Genomic DNA, 14,159 nt, shown 5'->3' with positions numbered 1-14,159 from the left:
TAATATATGTATGTATGTATATTATGGAAGTATGGTTGACACACACTGTTACATTAGTTTCAGGTGCACAACGTTATGATTCCACAAATCTGTACATTAATGCTGTGCTCACCTCCAGTGTAGCTGCCATCGGTCTCCATACAACCATATCACAATCCCATTGGCTAAGGTCCCTGTGCTGTGCTCAACGCCATATTTAAGCTTGAAGCACTAATGGGGTCCTTAGAACCACCGTGGGCCTGAACAGTTCGTGGCCTTTGCTATACAGTAAATAATCAGGCTGAGCAGGACCCCACAGTCAGGATCTATGTTTGTCCTCCATGCTCGGAGCCTTTCCAGTGCACTGCAGGCCACCCAGACCATTGGTCATCTACACCCCTCCACCCGGCACATGCACGTAGGTTGGTATTTTTCCCACAATGCTACCCCTACTTCATTCGCTTTCCATTCCCAAAGATTTCTTGAAATCTCTGCTTCATTGTTGTCTCATCTTGTTCCCTTTGACTTTATGGGTTTATACCCTTGGGATTCCTTTACTATCATGTTAAGGATGTTCCCAGGGACAGAGTAGATAAACGCCTGTGGTTAATCTGCCATTTGAAACTGGATGTCCTAATGTAACATTCAAATATAATAGAAATATATATTTGGTGTTCATCTCTGGTTCCTGGCACAGTGATCCTAAAACCCTTGTAATTTCCTGAGCATTAGGGGGTGAGAAAATCATATTTTGTTATAATATTGGGTCTCACTCCTCAGTTCCTAATACAAGAGCTTCTAAGACCCTTGGGATCTCCAAAGTGATGAGTGACTTTGTATATGCTGATAAGATGACTGGTGGCTGGGGCCCCTAGATATCTGCAGGATGGGGGCTGGTCACCAGAAAGACCAACCATGGGGTGAGAGATTGGAACTTCCAGCTGCCCTTCTGACCACAGGAGATGGGAGGGAGGGCAGAGACTGAGTTAGTCACCACTGGTGAGTGATTTCGTCAATCATGCCTATGTAATGAAACCTACATAAATACCCTACACAAGAGGGTTTGGACAGCATCCATGTTCCCCCTTCCTCACCCTCTGCATCTCTTCCACTTGGCTGTCCCTGAGTGGTATCCTTTATGATAAACCAGTAATGGCAAGTAAAGTACTTTCCTGAGTTCTGTGAGCTCTTCTAGCAAATTACCAAATCAAAGGAGGAGGTCATGGGAATCCCCGATGTACAGTAGATCAGCCAGAAATACGGGTGACCCAGGTTCATGATTGGCACCTAAAGTAGAAGTGGTCTTGTGGACTGTGTCCTTAACCCACAGGGTCTGTGCTGATTCCAGATGGTTAGAGTCAGAACTGAATTGAATTTGATTTTTTTAAAGATTTTATTTATTTATTTGAGAGAGAGAGCATGAGCCAGGGGAGGGGCAAAGAGAGAAGGAGAAGCAGACTCCCTGCTGAGGAGGGAGCATGTGACTTTTGTGACTCAATCCTGGGACTCCCGGAATCATGACCTGACCCAAAGGTAGATGCTTAACCAGCTGAGCCACCCAGGTGTCCCAGAACTGAATTGAATTTTAGAACACCCAGCTGGTGTCTGGTGAGTTGAATTGGTTGTCATTGTGAGGAAAAACCACATATATTTAGCACCATAAGTGAAATATTTTGAGCAGAAAATCCCAAAATAGTTGGTACCAAGAATGGGTTGCTGCTTCATAGTAAAAATGGCACCTCGGACCAAAGCACACTTAAAAATATGTATTCCTCATAAGTTCACTAAGAGAGTTAGAATTCGCTAGAATTTTAAATTAACTTTCTTTTTTCTTGTTAATCACAAAATTCATAGGTCTTCACCTTATCACTTGCATAGCATAGTTGCACTCCATGGTCCTGAATAGAGCAGCTCTGCCAAGGAGCCTCTCTGGAACTGACTTCAAGGACTTTGACTTTCTGGACTAAATCCTGTTTCAGAACTGTGGAACTGATCTGCCCATTGCCATCCTGGGTAAATTACCCTTTTTTGTATCCCATATTTTATTTTATTTTATTTTATTTTTATTTTTTTAAGTAGGCTCCACACCCAACGTGGGTCTTGAATTCATAACCCTGAGGTCAAGAGTCACATGCTCTACTGACTGAGCCAGCCAGCACCCCTGTATCCCATATTTTAGATTCAGTTTTGACTTTGCTGGGCATAACCTCTAGTAATTTTTTTTTTAACAAAGGCACCTAAGTTGTAATCTTTCTCAGATTGTGTATCTAGTAGTGTCTCTGTACAAGTATCACTCTTTGATACATCAGCACAGACCAGTCATGGCTGGCCCACTACAGGGTACAAGTTCACACCTGTTGCTTCATGATTGTGTGATTAGCTTTCACTGTCCCATTCTTTAGGGTATTTTCTCAGATGGTAGACATATTTTGAGGTGTCTGCTCAACCTATTAGGCAACAACTCTTCTCTGAGAAGACCCCTTCACGCTTAGGTGTGTGGTGAGGTCCCATCTCAATGATCAGACCTTTGGAGAAAACCGATTCGAGGTTGGGACAATGTGCTTTCCTCTCTTGGATATTTGGTATTGTAAGGGGGAGTAAGGTCAATCTCTCCCATTCCTAAAGCATGTACTCTTGGGCAACAATATTCTGTCTTTCAGAAAGCAACAGAAAACTTCAGTCTGCAGAGAGAGAGAATAAGCAAAACAAGAGAAGAAAGATGTCAAGAGAGAGTTCTGCTAGTTTAACTTTGGACTCTTGAATCTGAAAAGGTAAAATCTGCGAGGAGATAAAGTGAAAATCTACTGGATTCCGAAGAAGGTGAAGAGACTCAACATCACTCTGCCAATCACACTTGCCTGCCACACTCAACATCACTTGCCTGCCAACTTAGACTGGAAAGGAATTTTTTCAAGGGGGAAATAAAAGGAGACGTGGTACTAGCTAGTTTATACAATGAGAACTAAGAAGAGGAAACTCATTACCAAATAACCAGTTCAAAATGCAAAATTTCATCAAATACTTATTGGGCACCTACTCTAAGCCAAGCAATTGGTTCATCACTGGGGACATGAAGGTGAATGGGACATAGTTCCTGCTCTTGAAGCTCATGGCTTGAGGGGTCCAGAGAGGCGAACAGCTGAAGTACACAGCGAAGGCAGCGGCCAGATCATAAGCGAACAAGAGTGGAGGCAGGGGACCCGCCCTCCTGGAGGTGGCTCACGGCTTCGGGAAGAAGTGAGAGTCACTGGACCCAGAACAGCAACACCAGAACATCCCATAAAGAATAGGGCCCTCATGTGACAGTGAACAGGCAGATTATGCAGCAGCAGGCCTTGGACTGAATGTCGGGGTGAGGGCAGGGGACAGTGTGACTCCCATGAGGCCGGTTTGGGTGCCCCCATAGTTTCAAGAACAGGAAAAACAAGGAAAAGAGAAGAGAAGAAGGCTTGGGAGCTGGTGTAAGATGAGTTTGGAAGGCTGGATTTATGACGGGGTAGGACTGCTGAGGAAGATCACACAGTAAGAGTGAGCAGAGTGAGGAGAGCAAGGGCAAGCCTGGACAAGAGATCCTTACAGGACTGAGAAGATGGAGTGCAAATGGTGATCAGAAGCCCGTAAGGAGCAGAAGCCAACGGAGTGGGGAGTGGAAAGGAGGGAGGGTCCCGCACGGGATACCTCGAGAGGCGGGGGTCCCATGCCCGCTTTGCCCAAGACAGGTGTATGCCTGCCATCTCGACATCATTACTGACAACCTCCCGTCTCTCTCATAAATCATGTGGTCCCTCTAGGTCAGACCAGGGCCAAAAAGGGTGTAATGAGGACAACGAAATTAAGGCCACACAAGAGACTGATTTCAGCGGGTGGTGGAGTGGGAGCGGGCAGTGGCAGGCTAAGAAATCAGTGTTAAGTGGAGGCAAGCATCATGGATGCTTCTTCCCAGAAGCTGGTCGTCAGGGGGCAGAGATGGAACAGCGGCTGGAAGACCCAGAGTGCAGAGGGAGGGCTCTTTACCACCTGGTTGGACAGACTTGGGCAAGTTGACCAGCTGATGGGGAAAGACGCTTAGAGGAAAATGGTAAAGACTGGGTACAATGGCTTGGCTGTGTCCTCTCAGGATGGGAGTCCCCATGGATTGGGAGCACAGGTGCAGGGACTGGCCACACTAGCTGGAGAAGTGCCTCTCTTCCACTCAGATGATGCTAGGGACTGAATCTGTGACACCCCCAAATTCCTATGTTGAAACCCTATCCCCCAGTGTGGCTGTATTTGGAGACAAGGCCTGGAGGGAGGTAACGAAGGTTAAACATGGTCATAAGGGTGGGCCCCTGATCTGATAGGATTAGTGTCCTTATAAGAAGAGACCAGAGAGCTCGGGTAGTGATCTCAGGGTCCTGGGATCGAGCACCGCGTTGGGCTCCCTGCTCAGTGGGAAACCTGCTTCTCCCTCTCCCACTCGCCCTGCTTGTGTTCCTGGCTCTTGCTGTCTCTCTCTCTGTGTGTCAAATAAATAAATAAAATCTTAAAAAAAAAAAGCCAGATGTTGGTCGGAGGAGGTTCATTCTCTGACTCTCAGGGAATAGGAGGCAAGCTTGTCTATTGAAGATGAAAGAGGGGTTGGTAAGATCAGGAACATAGACATCAGGGAGAGCCCACTGGCGAGGGATCAATGTCAGACATACGGGGATTCTGGAGAAGACAGGAAAACTTAGGAATGCTGGCAGCATGGTGGGCTGGGACTTCAGGACAACACCAAGCAGAGATGTCCCTTCCCTGAATGCTCCTTGGAATCTGCCGGACATGGAATGTTGAGGCTGGTTGAGCCCCAGGATATTATTATTTTCTGGAGTCCACAGGAACGCTGAGCAGCCCTGTTTGTAATGTAAGCAGGTAGATAGGATCTGAGTGTTGTGGGTTTTGCCTTGGGCTGCAGGTTGTCCCAATGCCCTAGTGAAGGTCAGTGGAGAGAAACGTCAGCTTGCTAAGGGCAGGGAAGCAGGGAGTAAGTCGGGGGACATGGGAGGGCGCCACTGTGGGGGTGGAACTCTAACCCTGGTTATGAAGTCTGGGCTTTCAAAGACGGGTGCCAGGAAGAGAGCTATGCGCTCCCTCCTCCCTGGGCATGGAGGAAGCCATAAGGCAAGGATAATGGGGACAGAGTGGAGAGAGGTGGGCTCCGTGGGAGCGCAGAAAGGCGATGCCAAAGCTAAGAGAAGGAGCTCCCTAAAGAGTCTGGGAAGTGTACTGCCTGGTTGATTGATTTTGTGACCCCAAGCTCATCTCTGGCCCCTTTAATAAAAAGCTGTGTGTAGTTCAGTATTTGTTTTGTGTTTTATAAAGTGATTAGATTAAACTGAAATTAATGTCACTTTGAGGCTTGGGAGAGCATTTTGCGACAGCCCCTTGGGTACCGGAAACCAGCGCAGGCCTCTTTCTGGGAGCAGATGTGGGTGCTGGTTAGGAATCCCGGGGTTGGGTCCTCACACCATGTCTGGGTGGGTTGCCCTGACAAATGGCTTCACCTCTCTCTGAGCCTCTGCTCCTTCTTCTGCACAATGAGGGTTATGAGAATAAAGTCAGATGGTGCTGGCAAGGACTTGGCAGAGTATCTGGTGTGAAGTGAGTGCTCAGTAAAGGATACCTTTATCCTCATCATCATCATTCACATTCATTTTAGAGATAGTAGCAATTCCAAAAGAAATCGACAAATATTTCCCTAGAAGATGAGAAGGTGATCTTTCAGGGATATAAAAAATCCCAGGGGCACCTGTGTGGCTCAGTCGTTAAGCGTCTGCCTTCGGCTCAGCTCATGATCCCAGGGTCCTGGGATCGAGACCCACAACAGGCTCCTTGCTCAGCAGGAAGCCTGCTTCTCCCTCTTCCTCTGCCTTCCATTCCCCCTGCTTGTGCGCGCTCTCTCTCTCCCTCTGTCAGATAAATAAATAAAATCTTTAAAAAAAAAATCCCAGAGAGCCTCCTCTGAAGAGTTGTTAATAGCCAGCTCCTCAGGTGACCCCTGAAGGTCTTCCTAAAATTCTGCTCGCCCGGTTGCCACCGAGCTTGTCAGCCCCTGGAGGTAGTAGCACCATGAGCCAGACCCCCAAGCCAGGACCTTTTCTGTTTCTGAGCCATCCACTGAGATGGGAGGGAGAGAGGTGGAAGAGCAGGGAGGGAGGCTGGAGAAGATCAAGCCCCTTCTCGGCACAAGTCATTTTGTCTGCAAGTGGGTGTTCATCGGGGACCTTGGCTCTGATTCCCTGTCACCAAGCCCACTCTCCTGAATCCAACATGCAACTGGGCCCTATTGTTAGTTCTGCTCATGCGTTTCCCCTGAAATAGGACAACCTTTAAGGCAGTGGTTCTCGACCAGGGGGAGTTCTGCCCTCTCTGCCTCCCAGAGGACATCGGGTAATGTCTGGAGACATTTTTCTGTGGGCACAACGTGGACAGGTGCTCCTGGCTTCTACTGGGTAAAGGCCAGGGATGGTGCTAGACGGCACACAATGCGCAGGACAGCCCCCCATGACAAAGAATTCTGTGACTCCCCCTCTGTCCTCCGTATCCTCATTACTACTTCCCTCTGGCTTCCTCCAGGCCGGGGAAAGACCTAGCTCCCGTCCTGGCACCCCTTGCTGAAAGCCCAGATTTAATATCCGGGGTTACAGTGTCAAAGTTAAGAAACCCCACTTGAAGGAAAAGGCAACCCTCCCCACCCCACTTAACTCACTAAGGTTATCGAGTTGGAAGTTTGCCAGATGCCGCGGGTTCAAAAGTCCTACCTTGAGTGACTGTTTTTCATTGGCTTGACACGGTTATGTACAATTTTATAAGCAAGGGTTGCCTTCAAGATGTCATTGTTTATTACTTGGCGCTATATGAAAGTGCCACAGCTTACGACACTCCCTTTGGATGTCATCGCTTCATTCATTCACTCACTCACTCACTCATTCACTCAACCAACACACACTCATTGAACTCCTTCTTACACTGAGACAGGCTCTAGGGATACAGGATGAGGATCCTTCCAGGTGAAAGTCCTCATGAGATTCATGGGCGTGGGAGAGCAAAGGGAGCTGTGGTCCACGTTTCCAATGGCGGTCTCAGAAAGCTGGCCCCTTCAGCCATCATCACTTTCTGGTTTCCATTTGCAAGGGACCCTCCTGACACTTCCCTGTATGGAAAGGCAAGGGGGGGAAGGTGGGGAGCAGTAATCAGCAGTTTGGCCTAATGATGCCCCATTAGGAAGATGCTTATGATCTCACACAATACGGGGGCCCCATATAAATAAAAAATTGTTTGAATGCCCTTAAATTTCCAAATCAAATGCCCGGCCACTCAGAGTCAAAGAAACAGAAGGTAAGCAGGGTTTCAAAGCCTGGGAAATACTCCAAACAAAGTAGGTCAGTTCCATTCTTGTTTATTACAGGAGTTCTTGCCAAGAAGTATGAGACCTCAGGTCTGGATAAGCCCATAAAACACCCAGAAGACCAAGACTTATACACAGGAAACCACTTTGTGATAATACAAGGCAGGACATGAGTGTATGAAAGCGACATGTAAAGGCAAAGGACATAAGGGAGAGCACCCTGCGTGACGGGGATCAAGCGATCTGGTCGCTAGTCCCAGCTCTACAGCTAACTTGTTGATTTGGGGCAACTCTCTTTTCTCTGTGGGTCTCAGTTCGCTCATCTGTAAAATAAGGGAATTCGACCAGAGCATCATGAAGCAGCCTTCCAAGGCACACTGAAGATTCAAACCAAGTGAAAGCTCTTATTTCCCCCTCTGCTTATTCCTGACATAACCTGGGGGCCCCTTGAGACTAAAAATGTAGGTTGAACCTCAGTCCTGAAGCCCAGCCACCTGTTGATTTCTTTTGACAACCTCAGGGTTACTGCAAATACTTAAGAAGGAGGTGGGGAAGGTAATAAGGAAGAAGCTATTACCTCTCCCATCCCTGGGCACTGAATAACAGCACACCCAGAGGCTTTGAATTGTCCCCAGGGTCCTGGGTGGCATTTCCCCAAATTGGGGCTTCCGATTAGTGAGTGGGTACTATTGCTCTAGCACCTTCCAACCACCAGGCCCTGCCACTGGTGAGAAGAGGCTCCAGGGTTACAAGGGAGCTGGGAACAAGAGTCCCAAATTCTACTTTTCCAAACTACTGCTGCTAGAATGTCACAGAGCTGCTGGACCGGCAGCTCCTGAGAATCAACACTCCCATCAGCTCTGGGAGTGAAGGGTTTTCTTATAATCAAACAGGAGAGGACTATAGGAAGGCAAGGTCATTGGACACCCGGAAGGACTCACCCAGGACAGAGACTGGAGACTCCAAACTGGGTTCCCAAGTACTTCGCCTGGGGAGTTTCTTGGGACAGAGGCCTTAAGGGCCAGTTTGCAATGCTGGTGGGAAGACGTGGTTCTGGAATCTGCACCCCCCCCTCCACTCCCCGCCCCACCACCCCCTCCCCATTCCTTCCACCCTGGCTGCCTGGGTGCAGCCACTCATTCACAAATCCCAGGGGGGAGAAGCCCTGAATTCCAAGGCATTCCCGTGGGAAAGGAAAACAAGCCATCCACTCTGCCGTTCTCTTCTCGCCTGGACCGGGTTTTCGGAGATCAGCTCCTCCAAGGACTCCCCAGACATGCAGACTTTAGGGAGCCAAATCCCAAAGGGGAGGGAGGGAGCTGCTAACGGTCCCACCATAGACAGAGCCGGCAGCTCCAGCCAGAGCTTTCTGAGGTTTCCCCTTCTGCAGCCCTGGGGGCGTGTGTGTGTACGTGTGTGTGTGAGAGAGAGAGAGAGAGAGAGACAGAGAGAGAGAGAATGTCAAGGCTTTGGGGCCGACGGACATGGGTTCCAATCAACTTTTCCTAGGGCAAGATTTTTGGCCTCTTAGAGTCTCTGTTTCCTCGTCCGTAAAGAGAGGGGGACACTACCAACCTGGAAAGCCCATCAAGAGGTAGCGATGAAATAATGGAGGCAGAATGCCCAGCGCACACTAGGCACTGCTAGGGGCGCCTCCAGAGTTTCTGTCGGGGCACAGCCTGGAGGGAGGGGATGGCGTTGAGGGGAGAGGGGGTTTATCTTAGGGCTGCCTTCGCCGGGCGCACTTGCTTTTACTCCGGGGGAGGAGGCTATCAGGAGAGGAGCCGATAGAGATGATCCTTGGGGGGAGGGAACGAGGTGTCAGGGTTCCCCCTCCTCCACGGAAGATCTGGGGACCCACGGAGGGGAGCGGTACTCACCGTGTGAGCAGCGCAGGCGAGCAGCAGCAGCAGGAGCGGCCGCGGCCACAGCAGCAAGCGGGGACTCATGGTGCCCGGCGCGCTCCCCTGCGGGGCGGCGCGGTGGGGAGAGCGCCTCGACGGCCGCCCGCCCTGTGCGCACACCTGGCCCGGGAGCTCAGCGCCCTCCGCGGGGGCCCCGGCCGGCCGCCGCGTCCGGAGGAGCCATGGCTGTGGGCCACTCAGCCCGCGGCGAGCCCCAGGACTGCTCGTCCTCGGAAGAGGTGGCGGCGAGCTAAGCAGCCCAGCCCATTGATAAGGACGCGCGGCACGGCCGGCGCTCCTCCACCCAGCCGCTACTGGCGGGCAGGGGAGGAGGCGGAGGGAGCACGCGGGGGGCAGCAGGCGGCTCCAGCGGGCTCAGCCCGGGGGCGGAGGAGACCGGCAGAGGGCACGCGCTGTCTCAGCCTCGGACGCTGCAACACCCCCGAGTCCGGAAAGAGCGCCAAGTTCTGGGGCAGCCCTGCTGGCCGCCCGCCGATGGGCAACGTATGACACGGTTTTGAGTCTCGCATCTACTGATGCCCACGTTCGGGTTAAAAGAAGCTTGTGCCGGTGCCCTGCGGACATAGCGGGGGCTCCGTAAATGCCTATTGCATCGATCGGGTGGGACAGCTACGTGGCACTTCATTTCCAATTTTCATTTTGTGTTTCCTCCTTATTCAAGTCATACCCGCTCCTTCTAGGGAATTTCATTCCCATGGGCGCCATCACACGAGGAGGTTTAGATGATCAGGTGAGGAGCCTGTGGTCCACCCAGGCGTTTTGGGGGCTGCGCTGAAGATGAACCCCTGGAGGCTTTGGGCTCCTGGTGTCTCTGAGAAGCTATTTAAGCACCAGGCAGGTCCCTCCAGTAGCCTGCTCAACCTGTCTGAGTGCCCAGGTGACCTGGAGGCTGGCTTTTAGCCTCTCAGTACAAGATACCCTCAAACGGCTCTTACACACCCAATTTTTTTCTTTCTCTGTTTTTGTGCCCACTCCTTTCCTCTTGGCTCTCCTATGTTGGCCTTTCTCCCGGCACTTTAAGTACACATCAGCTCCTTGAGTTCCCCCCAAGCCCCTTAGTGATATTATGCCCGTTTGACAGAGAAGGGCATTGAGGGTGCAGGAGGATCAATGACGTTGCTGGGTACCCGAGACTCAGAAGGTCAGATGGGAAAGCCTGGCTAACCCTGATACCCCGATTTTCTGTGACTGACCTCTGGTCAGATGGCTGATCTGCCTTTTTTTTTTTTTTTTTTTTAAGCTAACCTGCTCTTAAAGCAACATATTCTAGCCCATAGCAGCCTTCCTTACCTGAGGAGGCTATTGATAAGGTAAGGTTGGCAGATCACAGCAAAAATTAGAGGGAAAACAGTGCTTTGAGCTCTCAGGTCCACAATCAATGCCCAGGATATATTTGCCTAAAGTATATATGAACATGAATTCATTTGTAAGAACTTTTGCTACGGAAATACTCGCCCAAAGACTCAATGAAATATGTGCAAGGATGTTTGTGGAAGCACGAGTACCATAGCGGAGAACAGGAGATAATGTGCATGGAAGGGGGACACTCAGCCCCACCCTTGATGTTTCCTTCCTCCCCTAGTGCAGCCGTTAGTATAATCCTCCTGACCTGTCTCTAGCCCCTCATTAAGGCCCTCCCCCACGCGCGCGCCCCCGCACACACACACAAATGCAGAGACAGGAAGAGCTCTATGGGTTTCATGCATTTGGGATAAGGACTGACATGAGGTTCTGCAACCCCCCTTTCTTTGACAACTGCCCCACCTGCAGAGAGCCTGTAAGTGGATCGCTGGTGCCAGGCTGTCATTGCTGGTCAAGACTCTGTGTTGATCCAGTATCACCAGTGACGGGGGTGGGGGGGGGGCGGCTTCTAAGTAATTCTGCAGTTCAATGTTAGAAAACCCGCTTGCCCACAGGTATAAACGCATTCTCCAAGATCAACTTTATCGTTCATGAAAGTGATATTTGACCTCATCTGTCTTAATCTTATTTCTTAAATGGTTCAAGATTAGGGCTGGAAAGAATGTTGTTACACCCTAAATGTACATCAGAAAGTGCACGCTGTAAGGACTTGGCATTTTTACTATATAGACTTCGGTGTTGCTCGAATATTTTCTTTTTTTTAATAGATTTGATTTATTTATTTGACAGAGTGAGAGTGAGAGCACAAGCAGGGGGAGGGGCAGAGGGAGAGGGGGAAGCAGGCTCCCCTCTGAGCAGGGAGCCCGATGCAGGGCTTGATCCCAGGACCCTGGGATCATGACCTGAGCCGAAGGCAGACACTTAACCAGGTGTCCCTCGAATATTTTCTGTAACCACTGTGTGTATTGCTTGTTTGATGGGAAGAAATTTCAAGAAAACAATACAAAAATGGAATCTGTGCTCTATACAAGAGCCTCATGATCACCAGTAAAATAGCAGAACCACATCTGTTCTGGACAATTTAATAAATTTCTGGCCTGTGGCAAGCCATTCTCCCTTAAATGGTAGGCTCTGTCTCTCTGAGCATTGAGAAAAGGGTCTGAAGGGCTCCACAAGAAACCCATTTACAAGCCATGCATGCCGCTAGTGGCTTTATAAAACCTGCCTGAGAAAACAATTTTCATAATAGGGGTGGAAGGGAAAAGGTAGGGAATTAACAAGGTGTTTGATACCTGCCATGCACTAGAGAGCCCTTTAGGCAATTGGAGTGTGTTACCGTAGCCAGTCCTCCAGGACTATATGAGAGACGTTTACTTTCCTTGATCAATGAGATGGGACCTTGAGGCTTAGGAAGGTAAGCACTCACCTCCAATAACACAGCTAATGAGGGGCAGGGGCAGGATTTGAACTCTGGACTGAGCACAAAGCCTTTGCCTTTACCTTTTGCACTGTACTAGGGTTCCTTTCAGTCATGAAGATGACTTTATTACCCTCGGGCTTCCAGAGTGCTTTTGTAGGCATCATCTCAGTTGACCCTGGAAATAGCCCCCTGGGGGTGAAAGGACCAGCAGCCATGGCGAGGCAGGACAGGGAGAACCCTTTGCACAGGTGGTTTCACTGAAGAGTGTTTAATGAAAGGACCATTGAGGTGCGGGGGTATGGGCAAGGTTAAGGGAACCAACAAGGGACAGCGAGGTGCCAGGGAAGACTAGCAACGGTGGGCCTAAAAAGGATGGCAAAGACTCTCTCCTTGATGAAACTTGAGCTCAACTCCTCAGAGCCCTCTTCTCGTCGAGGCCCGGACCTTGACCCCTCTGTCTGGCCTGCCCAGCCCAGTCTCAGCAAGAGTCCCACTGTCCTCAGCTTAGTGAGAATCCCTCCGACTCTTTCCCCCCCCTTCCAACTCTTCTAAAAATAATTTTTTATTAACATAGAATGTATTATTTGTCCCCCCCCCAACTCTTGATAGCAGACCAACCTTGATATCTGATCAAATTCCTCATCCCCCACCTCTGATGTCTCAATCCTGGCCTGCCTTCAGCAAGAATCCTGCTAAGTCCTGCTAGCAAGAATCCCCCACCCTTGATGTCTCCTCTTAGTGATCGGTCCACTGCCCCCCTCACCCTGCTCCTTGGCCATAAATCCCCACTCGTCCTTATTGTGTTCCAAGATGAGCTGGGTCTCTCTCCCCTATGGCAATACTCCTATAGTAACAGTCTTGAATAAAGTCTTCCTTACCATTTTAACAAGTGTCAGAATAATGTTTTCTTTAACAAGGGTCCAGGAGAGAAAACAGTGTCCCAGAGGTTGGTAAGAGCTGTCCTGGAGTCACCCTCGGAACTTAACCATAGAGGGAGGCAGCCACTATCAAAGTTATGGCCCTGGCAAGGGGTCAAGTGGTCAGATAAATACCCTGACTTCCCTTCTCCTGTCCACTGATCTGGTGATGTCTTCCATTGGCTGAACACAACCCAGTGCCAGAGATAAGGCAGACAGATGAGAGAGAGAAACTATCCATACAGTTTACTTGCGGGATGGAGAAGGGAGAAAATGGGTTTGGGAGGGAGGAGGCAAAAGGAGAATAACCCCACTTGGAATATTATACCCATTGAGCAGATGAAGAAACTGAGATGTGATGAGGCTGTAGCTCAAAATCCCACATTTGGGAGGTAGTCTTGCTGGTACAGAACTCCGGACTTTGGGTCTCCAGCCCTGAATTGTTTCTGTCCCACACCCATCTCCCCCAGCTCTAGTGATGGAAAACCACAGCAATTATTTTTTATCATTTCACAGTTCTGGGGGTTGACTCTTTTCAGAGCCTCTCCCAGGGGCACCGGGGGGGCTCAGTTGGTAAAGCAGCAAGCAGCCAAGTCTTGATTTCAGGTCAGGTCATGGGATTGAGCCCCAGGGTCATGGGAAGGAGCCCCAGTGGGGCTCCATGCTCAGCGGGGAGTCTTCTTAGGACTCTCTCTCTCCCTCTCCCCCTTCCTCCACCCCCTCTCAAATAAATAAATAAATCTAAAAAAAAAAGTCTCTCCCAGGGTTGCAGTCAGACTGTGGCTAGGACCAGAGTTACCCTAAGATGCACTCGGTCAAATGGCTGGGGCCAGAGCAGCTGGGGCTCCTCAGGTGTCCCCCGCTGTCTCTGTATGCTTTCTCCACATGGTTGCAGTGGCTCATGATCCCAAAGGTGTGCATCCCAAGAAAGAGCAGGTGGAAACTATTGTGATTGATGACCCAGCCTGAAAATCACACATTACTGCTTCTGTTGCTTCGTATTGTCCGTATTACCAATCTATCTATCATAGTCACTAACTCAGAAAAGGAACTGGTGAGCCCTGGCACGCTCGGCAGCCAAGTGGTTGGGGGCGGGGGGAATCCCAAGACAGGCGGACAAATTGAAAGGAGAGCTCCTGGCTGGATTTGCACACACTGTTGCTCAACAAACTCAGATAAACTCGTGGCAA

The 14,159-nt window shown here is 49.9% G+C and overlaps 1 protein-coding gene across 2 annotated transcripts in view; it reads right to left on the bottom strand.

The window, feature by feature from the left end:
- SCTR (secretin receptor) overlaps positions 1-9,538 on the bottom strand; it is a 76,630-nt gene extending 67,092 nt beyond the window's left edge. For both annotated transcript variants that reach the window (XM_027590730.2, XM_027590731.2), the window contains exon 1: positions 9,226-9,538. In XM_027590730.2, the coding sequence (XP_027446531.1) occupies positions 9,226-9,294 (69 nt within the window). In that variant the 5' untranslated portion in view covers positions 9,295-9,538. The remainder of the gene's footprint in view (positions 1-9,225) is intronic.
- Between the last annotated feature and the right edge of the window lie 4,621 nt (positions 9,539-14,159).

The sequence above is a fragment of the Zalophus californianus genome, chromosome 3 (genome assembly GCF_009762305.2).
Source record: "Zalophus californianus isolate mZalCal1 chromosome 3, mZalCal1.pri.v2, whole genome shotgun sequence".
In the NCBI taxonomy this organism is placed as follows: Eukaryota; Metazoa; Chordata; class Mammalia; order Carnivora; family Otariidae; genus Zalophus; species Zalophus californianus.
This window is presented reverse-complemented; position numbering and strand designations above follow the sequence as displayed.